Raw genomic sequence first — 12,065 nt, 5'->3', positions numbered from 1 at the left:
AACTGGCGGAGGAGCTGGCCGAGCCGCTTTCCATCATTTATCGGCAGTCCTGGCTATCGGGGGAGGTCCCAGTTGACTGGCGGCTAGCCAATGTGACACCCATCTATAAGAAGGGCCGGAGGGCAGACCCGGGTAACTATAGGCCTGTCAGTTTGACCTCAGTGCCAGGAAAGCTCATGGAGCAGATTATCTTGAGGGTCATCACGCGGCACTTGCAGGGCAAGCAGGCGATCAGGCCCAGTCAGCATGGGTTTATGAAAGGCAGGTCCTGCTTGACGAACCTGATCTCCTTCTATGACAAAGTGACGCGCTTGGTGGATGAGAGAAGGGCTGTGGATGTGGTTTACCTTGACCTCAGTAAGGCTTTTGACACCGTTCCCCACAACATTCTCCTCAAGAAACTGGCTGCTCGGGGCTTGGACTGGCGTACGCTTCACTGGGTTAAAAACTGGCTGGATAGCCGGGCCCAGAGAGTTGTGGTGAATGGAGTCAAATCTGGTTGGAGGCTGGTCACAAGTGGTGTCCCCCAGGGCTCGGTACTGGGGCCGGTCCTCTTTAATATCTTTATCGATGATCTGGATGAGGGCGTCCAGTGCACCCTCAGTAAGTTTGCAGATGACACCAAGCTAAGTGCGTGTGTCGATCTGCTCGAGGGCAGGAAGGCTCTGCAGGAGGATCTGGATAGGCTGGAGTGGTGGGCTGAGGTCAACTGTATGAAGTTCAACAAGGCCAAGTGCCGGGTCCTGCACCTGGGGCGCAACAACCCCAAGCAGAGCTACAGGCTGGGAGATGAGTGGTTGGAAAGCTGCCTGGCCGAGAAGGACCTGGGAGTATTGGTTGATAGTCGGCTGAATATGAGCCAGCAGTGTGCTCAGGTGGCCAAGAAGGCCAACAGCATCCTGGCCTGTATAAGAAGCAGTGTGGCCAGCAGGTCTAGGGAAGTGATTGTGCCCCTGTACTCGGCTCTGGTGAGGCCGCACCTCGAGTACTGTGTTCAGTTTTGGGCCCCTCGCTACAGGAAGGACATGGACGTGCTCGAGCGAGTCCAGAGAAGGGCGACCAAGCTGGTGAGGGGTCTGGAGAACAAGTCTTACGAGGAGCGGCTGAGGGAGCTGGGCTTGTTCAGCCTGGAGAAGAGGAGGCTCAGGGGCGACCTTATCGCTCTCTACAGTTACCTTAAAGGAGGCTGTAGTGAGGTGGGGGTTGGTCTGTTCTCCCACGTGCCTGGTGACAGGACGAGGGGGAATGGGCGAAAGTTGCGACAGGGGAGTTTTAGGTTGGATGTTAGGAAGTACTTCTTTACCGAAAGGGTTATTAAGCATTGGAATGGACTGCCCAGGGAAGTGGTGGAGTCACCATCCCTGGAGGTCTTTAAAAGACGTTTAGATGTAGTGCTTAGCGATATGGTTTAGTGGAGTACTTAGTGTTAGGTCGGAGGTTGGACTCGATGATCTTGAGGTCTCTTCCAACCAAGAAATCTGTGTCTGTGTCTGTGTGTCTGTGTCTGTGTGTCTGAGTGTATGATCAAAAACGTTTGTAGAGCACTGTCCTAGAGCTGGGAGAAGCACCCTTGGGTGTCTATCCTACCATCAGATTGCAGCTCTTTTGACCACAACTGAACAATATCTCAGATATATGCTAACAGATCAAACACTGACAATGAATATAGTTGTACAAGCAAGACTGAGGTGAGGCTGCACTGCTAGATTCAGACTCTTTACAAAAAACTAGCCAAGTCTGCTCCTTGACCAGCCACTGCCATGCGGCCTAGCAGGAAGAAAACACCCTCAGCTCCCAGCCACCCCGATGTCTGCAAAACAAGAGAAAAATATCTACTTACTCTGACTTGGTGTCCTTTGTAAAAAAGACACATTCTCTCTTCTTGAAGTTTTCTTGAATGAAGTTGACCAAATCCTTGAGGGGGAAAAAAAATATTACTTCCAATAGCTCATGAAACAGCACAGACCTCAGTAACAGCATAGTCAGCTCAAGCACAAAGTGAAACTAGTGCAACTTTTCAAGTCTCCTTTCTCAACATGGATGGCTGGGAGAACATAGAAAGCACTGAGGGAAATTGACATGACACAAAAGACTACAAAAAATCACAAATGGGCATTCCAAAAAACAAACAACCAAAAAAAAAATCCATACACTAAAGAGGTAAAAAGTGGGGCTTCCTCTCATAAGAAATCCTGAACAGCAAAGCAGATTTGATACCCTAAGAGTTGATAGAGAGCCTACCTGAATTTCAACAGTTCTAATCCAAAAGACCCCCAAAGAAAACATCTTGCTTGTATCCAATAGCACAATACAGTCAGCTATAGGTTAGGAAGCATTTCTATTTGCATGCATTGCCACCTTTCCAAACAACTTGAAGCACTTAAAACTGAAAATACTTTATAAACAGTGGTTAACTCTGGTCAAGATAGTGCTTAAATCACTGTAACCAACGCTATTTTTCTGAAAAACAGACATTAATGTCCTCTTGGGTAGGGGCTATTTCAATTCAACACAGAGATACCCCAATAGGAGACCTGAACTGAAGTCATGCTTTATGTGAGCTCAGTGGAACACAAAGTCTCTCCAGCTTGTTTAACCAGTACCTGTCACATTAACCTTTAAACTCCAGAAGTTCAGGGGAGCTTTCAAACTTTTGAGCTACAAATTCTTTCCTAAACTGCCTTTGCAGGCCAGGAAGACAAAAGGAAAAAAAAAAAAAAAAAAAAACTTTCCCACTTACAGACAAAGGCTTGAGGTTGGGTTTTTTTTATTTGTTTTTAAAGCACAGCTTGGATTTGCAATACAAGATTTTGCTTGGGATCAAAAGCAAAGGAATATTCTATGATTCTATGAATACATTTATAGCTTAGTTTACCAGTTTGACAGAATTCATAGTTAAACAGCAGTTAAGGAAAGTTCTTCCAAGTGGAAAAGCATTCTTTAAAATGAGTGTAATATCCAAAACAAAGGAAATAGAAAAGAACATAATTAGCAAGTGGTTCCCTCCACTTTTTTTTTTTGTGGTTTTTACAGGCTAAAGACATAAGAGCTAATCATTATAGCACTTTCAAGCCTAGCAGAAGCAAGAACACTGCCAGACTGTGATCAGCAAATGACTGAGGCTTGAAAGGGATTTTAATGTAATTATCTGTTGTCTGCCTTTGCTATCAAATGAAGAGGTGGAAGTTCCTCTCTATAGAGGCAGAGGATTTGTCTCAAACCAAAATGTGAAAAAGGATTTTAAACCAGAAATGACTAACAAACAATAAAAATTTATACAGATCAAAAAGAATACATACACCTTTAGACTTTCACCAAGTCAGCGGAGCACCATTACTGCCTGAAGGTTCACTTGGCTGTGAAAACTCCATGAAAGGAAAACTGACAAATCAGTCAAATTTCTCCTGACATGCCCTATTTCATAACCACTGTGTCCCTCTCCCAAGACAGTACCCAAGCCTATCAAGGATGTACCTGATACTTACACTGTCATTGTATGACACGTCTATGCTGCGAGACATGCTGGAACAGAGAAGTCTGGAACTCTCAAAATTGCCATTTCTTCGGTGTCGCATGGTGCCTGTAGAAACCTGAAAGAGCACGGCAGAGGTGGAAAGGCTCACTACAATGGTCACTGCTTTCAACAGGTGAAATCAACAAGGACACTCAGCGCCCTGGGAAGGCGAAGGAAGACTTATTTAAATCCAGCAGAGAGATTTTAAAAGTGAATTGACTCCTCAAATGTGAAACGACCATTCAGAGAAGATCTTTTCTCCTATTTCATTCCACAAAAAGACTTTCCCCCTTCTTTCCCCACTTCAGAAAGAACTCCAAGTCAACATGCTTTGAGAAAGGAGTGTATGTGCTGTCCCGCACCACTCAATTCACTGCAGTATCTTAGCTCTCTTTGCCTTCCCATCTCTGATGGGCATGCTGAGGATTTGGGCTACTGTTTCGATACAATGAACAGTTCCTAGTTCAGTGTGTTTACAAATTAAATGGGATATTATTAAGACACAATTCAACCACAGAAAACGGACTGCAGTGTAAAAAGAAGTTGGTCCAGAAGCACACCAGAAAAGCAGATGCAGCACTGCAGCACCTGAACTCAGGTCCCTCGTGTCTCCATCCACTCCTTTAGCAACGATGCAACCTGAAGAGTAGGTCAAATTAAAGTTTATTGCATCTGAAAGTTAACGAGCCAGCCCTGGAGTCAAACACACGTCAGTCACCCTCTAGAGCAGACACCTGTACTGACTTCACTGTCTTTGAAGGAGGATCACTTCATTTGCACCATGTCCCAAAGCACAGAACAAATTTATTTTTATGCTAACAACCAGTGCTTCAATTCCCTATACATTATTTGCAACAAAATATTGAAAAAGATCTGCCAAAAAGGAAGGTTGGCAGCCAGCTATGGCAGTGAGCTCAAATTCCACTTGTTTCAATACTAATTTCTCTCCTGCCTTTTCTTCTCACTGTGTATACTGGGCTTGCCTCCCAGGTGCCATTGGCACCACATGGAGAACAGCAGCCTCCCAGACACAGGAACGCTCATTCTCCAGCTCTAACGAAGCAGTCCTGAGTGAGAATATATTATTTCTGAGCACCGAAAACTAACAAGTGGGAAATTATTTACTCACGGTGTTCGACAAAGTAAGATAGGCTAAAGCAGCTGGAAGCTGTAGTCATAAATAGAGCATCTCCCAAAGCAAGAAAAAAGGTAAGTTTTCACAGAAACGTGTCTATTTATACATCATAGTTAGTATATAAAAATACTCTGAAAACCGTTTCCTGTTGAAGGGGAGCACAACTGGCTCCTTCAGCGTTATTACTGTGTATGGGAGGCCACAGCGACTCCATCTGACCTCCTTGACCTAGCTGGGATCACAGTCTCTCTTCTTTTTCCCCCTGTTAAGAGTACGGCTTCAGCTTTTGAAGTTGAAGTTGTTTAAGCTTCATTTATGCTGCACTGATCTAGTGTCGTGTGAAAGCAGGATGCTTAAAAAGGTACCTGTATTCAGCTGAGACACAGTTTTCAATGTGACTGCTTAGAAGCAGCACCTATGGAGTGACAGAATTCACCAAAAAAGCCAGTGTTCACCACCTGGGTGTTACAAGGGGAAGAGCAATGCCAATCTCTCAAAGAATGGCCAAGAGCACAGCATTTCAAACAGAGCCTGCATTGCTGTTCCATAAAGAGTGCGCCCTGTTTCAAATGCATGGCTCCCTGCAGAAAAAGAATAAAGGAAGACTATGCATATACCCCCCACAAAACATAAGTAGCAGGACAACCAGTTAAAAAAAACTCATCTCAGGCCTCCCAAGACAATGGTGAGCTAGCTTGCATGGCACACACGAATCTGCAGTACTGCAAATGATGAGGGCAGGTGAGAGGGTTTCCTCCAGCGAGGTTATCTGTTCAGGGACCATGCCAATTGGGAAACGGAGGGAAAAGGGACAAGCCAGACACAAAATATACAGACACATGGACCTGACAAAAAAAACTTGGAGACAATGACAAGAAAAATCTCTCCAGGCACTCTAACTGGTGAGGTACCAAGAAACTGCAGGCAAACTGGGATTTTGCAACTGCTAAGGATCCAAAGCTGAGGTTTGGGAATTTGGGTGGGAAGGGTCAGCAGAACTGTGCCAGCTGGTGAGGGGAAGGCAATCGGGGAGGAACAAAGGAGAAATGGGCAGAAAAGGGTATAAAAGGAGCTGGTTGCATGCAAAACAGGGCTGGTTACCAGGCTGGCGTGGCTGACCACTGCAGCCTGTGCTGTCTTCCTAATCAACTCTTTCCAAAATATCTGTTCTGAACCACGTGCCTGCTGCTGAGTGAGACTGGAGGGGGCCACGGCCCCTGCACCTGGTGCCAGCTGCTGGGGGTGCCAGTTTCTAAATCCTCCACACAGTGGGTTTGTGTGGGGCACAGTGAATGTGCACCCACTTGCAAACTCCTGGCGGGACCAGCCCCTTGTTAGGGTGAACCTCGGGTCCAGGCTACAGAGGTGTGCTACAGAGTACTAGGAGATTGCAAAGAGCATTCTAACTAATTCTGGTATCGACCAAGAATGTGATGACTGGGAGGGTATTGTCCCTAAAATTCACTAGATTGCTTAAAACAAAAGCAAGCATTCTCCACCACATCACTCATTTAACTGAATGTCTGACAATTGCACTGGGAGACAAGTTCCAAGTAACCCAGTATACAATTCTCATCATTTCACATCATTGATTTTTGATGTAGAAAAATGTTTATAAAAAGGCATGATTTGAGATAAAAGTTGTGCAGGAAGAAATATGTGTTGGTCTGGGTTTATGCAACATTTATTGGCTGAGTTTTACTTTACCTGTTGATTTGTTTAGTAAGTTAACACCAGAAAAGTGGCCATGGACATAACTGTACAGAGAAAAGATTAAATGGAAACACGGGCATTAAGTTATTCATTCAAAACGCTAAAGAAATTCAAAGTTTGTCTCCCTGCATTTTTAAATAATTGATAAGACTGAATAGCCTGCAAACAAATTGAAAAAAGTTAGAGTGCAAAGGAACACTGAAAATCTTAGACTTATATTTCAATTCAAGTTTTGATACCACAATTTCAATTTCAAGTTTTTGATACCACAGTGCTTAGCAGATATTTGGGAGAGAAACTCATTAACTCCACCAGTGTTAGAAATAATAGCAGTTGTACACACTTTAATAGATGTGACAGCTGCAGTCTATGTAACAGGCAAATGCAATTCATTTTTGATCAGATTTCAAACCAATTAAATATATAGGAAGGCATTGTTTAAAGCACAGACCATTGCATTAAAACATAAACTTTTTAAACTAACAAGTTTTTGAGAATACTAAACATTAGATAAAAACAAGAATAATCCTCTAAACTGTAAGACTAAGTATATGATTTCCATAGCACTTAGAGGAGCATATTCCAAGGAAATCTTCATCCTGGAAGAGTCTAATGGGGGAAAAAAATAGAAGTCATAAACAATAACTTTTAATAAAGAGACTTTAATAAATAGGCTTTTAAAAATCTTGTCTGCATCTGAAAAACAAAACCAACTTCCACTTCCAGAAAGGTTTCAGATAAATCTAACCACTATTTACATAAACATAATTCTAGCAACTGGCTTTAAGTGTCAGTTTCTAAAAAGGAAAGGACAGTGCCAAACTTCAGAGGTACAGCTACCTCAATCTCAGCGTATGAAAAGTATTTACTCCTAAGCACAGATAAAAACAAAGCCTAATCATGTACCAGCATGGAGCACTTACCAAAGTCTCCAGAATATGCCCCAGCAATCCAACTGAAATCATTACCCAAAGAGGAAGGTTTTGATATAGTTCGGCTTGCAAAGCCCCACCTTTTTCAATCTGTGTCATGCTTTCCTTTTAAGGGAGGGCACGGGGGAAGAGAAAATGCACGGGAGCAAGCACCGGCAGGATTATTCACCAATTAATGATGGAGGAAGACATAATGGCAGCAGGACACGGGAAATAAATGACTGTTGCAGGTTATTTGCAGGAGGTGGAGAACAGCAAAGTTTCTGCTCCACCTGCTGCCAGTGTACTGTAGAATCTGATAACAATACTGCAGCTCATTTATCTAATCAGCAGCTCTATTAAAAAGCTGGAAATATAACAAAATGCTTATGGGAATAAAGAAATAGATTTTAATGTTTACAGTTCCAAAATGAACAGCCATGAATCTCTACACTTTGGTAAAAGTAATTTCTATTGCCATGAAATTCACAGCACCTCCTTGGAGAGCCACGTTGTTCCCAGCCCACTCTGCCTGTAGAAAGCAGAGTTATCCCGTGTGCTGCTGAATTACCTCGTACATCCCTCTAGTCAACCACTTTGGACAGATGTCACCCCGTGTCCAGCTCAACCACTCCCCACAACCCTATTTTACTTTGCACTGCCGTGGATGAGCACGCAAAGGACAAACTGCATCCAGCTGTGGAGGACAGAAGTGGTAACACGTCAGGAACCCCAGAACCACAGGAGGAAAAGAACAAAAGCCATACTGCCCAAAAGGCCCAAGACAAAACCAGTCTGTGGTGTAATTAAAGACCTGCTGTTGAAAACACAACCATAAAAAACAAGTAGAGGCTCACGGTGCTAGCTCCTGGTAATCAGGTGTGTCACTAAGCCGTGCAAAGGCAGTCTGAATTATGATCCCAAATCATCCAGGTTCAAAAGCCCCCTGGTGTGTGCTGGGCTCCCTCCACGCACCCCATTCCAGGCTTTTCTCCTCTCTGAAACTGAGGGAATGATGCTCCCAGGAATCTGTTCCCAGCATGCAGTCAAAGTGGGCCCAGACATGTATGTGGATAACCACCAGAAAGTCTCAGCAAACGTACCTCTGTTGCTTTTGCAACAGGAGGAGTAAGGCGGCTCAGAAGCATTTTTGTCTCCTATCACACCGAGGACTGGCAGCATGAAGATGCTGATGCCAAGCAGCATCAGCAAGAAAGGGAATGGATCTGGATTTCCCCGTCCTCAGAACAATCTTTCCTTCTGTGACAGAAATAGCTTTACTTACCCTAAATCTCACATTACCTTGTCGTACACACATCTGCATTTGCAGATTTCATTTAACTCACTCTGCAGTTTCTAACAGTGATATGCCTGCCCCTGCTAGACATACTGGACATTAGCAATTAATGGCTTACGAACAGGCAGCTACCATGCGCTTCATTCCTCCATTTTCTTTCCCTCTTGGCTTGGTTATCCAGTTGGTTCAACTATGAAATAAGGAGCAAAAGGGCAGAAGGAGCTTAGACTCTAAATGTTGCCCATTTTAATCAGAAAATGATTACCATGCAGAACTTTAAGTCCTCACTAAAGCCAGTGCCTGTAAGCATTACATACACATTCCACTTCACCTGCTCTGTAAGAGCTGCTATCCCATGAAGCCTACCTTAAGCTGTAGTAAAAACTGGTTGAGTTCAAACCATTGGAGGCTATTACAGTTTGTATTTTATTTCCTCTGCTCTGCCAAACTGAAGGAAAAGGTTTCCTTTATTTAATTTCCTCACTCAACCTGTACCCAGCAATGTGGGATGCCATTTCACCATCCAGGAGACAAACCTGCACTAGAACAGCACATTCCAGTGACCTTTTTTTTTTTTTTTTTTTTTTTTTTTAAAGTCAGGAGGGATTTCAGTCTGCTTTTGCCATGTGTGTTCAGCCCAAAGACATAATTCATCCGTGATCTACTACTTTTCAGGAACATAAGGAAACATATCAAAGACTTGCAGCTAATGCTCAGAGGTAGCTAAAACACTTCTGTTCACAGGAACAGAGTTTTCAGAGGCAGACATTAGCAATGTGGTCATGCACCAAAACTACTGAAGCGCTGAACGCGAATCTTTACCTGGGGTTCATACCTGCAGTAAGCACCCTAGCCACATAAAAGGGGCCCTCAAACATTCTTTTAAAAAAGCAACTGCAGAATTCTGCCCGGTCCTGGGCATAGCAAAAATGGACTTTGGGAACACTTTGTGTCTCTCAAATGTAGCAAATCCACCTGTACATCTAGTGAGGGAGTTTGTACCCCAAGCTAAGTCAGAAATGATCTCTGAACACGTTAGGAGTTTTTTAATCTCCCCAGGAAAAGATGATCAATGGTTTCCGAAGACAAGAACTCCTCCATTGGCACTAATTCACACTTTCCAGCACATCTGCATTCTTGATTTAAGAATACATATCTAAGATGTAATTGCTATCACTTGTATTCCAAACCTACATCAAATACACTAATATTTCCTGTATTCCAGCAAAATCAGGTCTCTACTTCCACTGGAGAAATTTCAGTGAGAATTTGCCAAACACCACAGAACTTGCTGTCTTTCCTAATTCACAGAGCATTCCAAGGAGTATTTTGAGTTTATATTTTATAATATTTATATATTTTAATACTTATATTATAATTTAATATATATTTTTATTTTATATATATCTTATAATATTTATATTTTTTGAGTTTATTTTGAGTCCAGTTTGGGACTAAAGCCAGGTTAGTATTTCTGAACAATAGAAACGGTGCTAATACGGATTCTTCTTCAGATCATGTCCAAAGAGCTATGTTTCTATGATCAATGAAGTAAAAATCCTCAGGATCAGCATTTGGATATTACCAGTGCCAGTATCTATGCAGGTATCAAAATACAGGAAGCACTTGTATTACTAAGAAACGGAAAGCAACGTAGGTATAAAAATATTTTCCATTGCACCAATAGCCAATAAGAGACTGTAAGGAAGAAAGATGCTTCTGCACACAAATGAACCTTATGATCCTTTAAAAAATACAAAATAAAATAAAAAGCATAAAGCAAAGAGCAGATTTAAGTCAAATGGTGCCTGAAGAGCTACAGGGATTTCTGAACCCTGCAGTCTCCGCTCTGCAGAAAGGCAGATGCTATGAGATCAGTAGCTGGCAGTAAATCACCTTCCAACCCGGGACCGATGAGAGCTTATAACTAGCTTTTTGTTGCTGAAGGCAGAATTGACAGCGCACCTGTGAAGTCGACCAATATATTCATTCTCTTGTAATGTCTTTTTTTGTTGTGTTTAACTCAGTTAGTCTCACCTCACCACACTGAGTGATTTTTTTTAGTGCCAAATAAATAGACTATCATGGGCTGACAGCATTAAAATTACCAACTATTGGCTGTGAAATCCGTATTAGGATCAAGGTTCTTTTGGCTGAGCTTTGAGCCACATGCTACTAGCTCTGTTTAAAGACAATGTCTGACTGGAGGTAGGTTTATGGAGTTTCACAGTGTAGCCACCATGCTACGGCATTCAATGGCTGTAAATACTCTGAGGTCATCTGTTCCCACCCAAAACTCATGGTAGAGCCCAAGCAAACGCATAGATGGGCTTTGCAGCACTATCCAAGCATGATGGATCAAATGGGCAAAAAAGTAAAATATTTAATCTGTTGAGTGTCATCGCCATTCTTTCCTCATCAAAATTCTCCCCACGGATCATCAGAGAGAACAAGATGCCAAATACTGTTATGGAACAGCCAGGGTACTTGGTAATTACAGAAACAAAAGTAAAGTGTTACATGGAGATTCACAAAAAGCAAACAAACACAAAAAAACCACCACCTATTTCTATTACTGAAATCCCTTTGGATTTATTTTGCTTTGGCTACAGTCTACTAACAGTCTTGAGGAAACATTTCTACAGATGCAGTTTCACATAGGAGCTCATTTGCTGTGCATGACTTGCCCTCTGCACCCCCTTGCCCACTGCATCCTGCCCGCTTTTATGGCTTCCTATAATGACCCACTTCTTCCCTTTTCATCCAAACTGCAGAAATTCGCCTTGGGCAGGAATAACAGCTTGTATGACTCTTTACCCTGTTATGTTGTGATTTTGGAGGAGGAGACAGTCTGATCCATTCTCCCCTGGGGAAAACAAATCCGTTTCATCCTGTCTCCAGCTCAGCTCAACTGTATTTCTGAAGTGTTACAAGAGAGGGAGAGGAAAGCAATCAAAATAGTTTAATGTGAACTATGAGATAGGACATTAGCACTTCTCCCCAAAAGCACCTTGAACATAGTTGGCATGAACTACACAACAAACCTGTGAAGAAATAAGAATAATTGCCTGTCATTTCAATCCCATCCCCACTGTCTCTCCCATCAGTGGCTAAGAAGAACATCGGAAGATGCTGCAGGGAGGGCAAATCAATATTATAGCAGCAAGGAACCCACAAATGCACCGAAATAAAGTAAGCTCTTCAGGTTAAGTAAAAGGACAAGGATAGACTTATACACACACACACCTTTTGTGACAAAGAAGTCGGAGATCTGACTCCTACTTCTGTACGTGTGGATCACATCTCTCTTGGTCACCAATGCAACATAAAAGCTACAGACCTTAAACTTCTGAGTATGAAGTCAAAATAAGGGGTCTGAAATGAGGCACCTCTGAGCTAACACAGCTCTCCCAGCAGGGACACAGCAGGTTGGGAAGAAGGACTTGTTGAAGCTCTTACAAGAAGACCACAGCAGAAATTTGGCAGGAAAATGCA

The 12,065-nt window shown here is 42.9% G+C and overlaps 1 protein-coding gene across 1 annotated transcript in view; it reads right to left on the bottom strand.

Moving 5' to 3' along the window:
- TRPM8 (transient receptor potential cation channel subfamily M member 8) overlaps positions 1–12,065 on the bottom strand; it is an 83,653-nt gene that overhangs the window by 45,126 nt on the left and 26,462 nt on the right. Inside the window, exons 2-3 of the mRNA XM_035571985.2 lie at positions 3,486–3,634; positions 1,841–1,914 (exon numbers count right to left, since the gene is read on the bottom strand). Coding sequence (XP_035427878.2) covers positions 1,841–1,914; positions 3,486–3,634 — 223 coding nt within the window. The remainder of the gene's footprint in view (positions 1–1,840; positions 1,915–3,485; positions 3,635–12,065) is intronic.

Source organism: Cygnus atratus, chromosome 6 (assembly GCF_013377495.2).
Source record: "Cygnus atratus isolate AKBS03 ecotype Queensland, Australia chromosome 6, CAtr_DNAZoo_HiC_assembly, whole genome shotgun sequence".
NCBI lineage: Eukaryota > Metazoa > Chordata > Aves > Anseriformes > Anatidae > Cygnus > Cygnus atratus.
The sequence above is the reverse complement of the archived record's forward strand: the minus strand, read 5'-3'. Positions and strand labels throughout refer to the sequence as shown.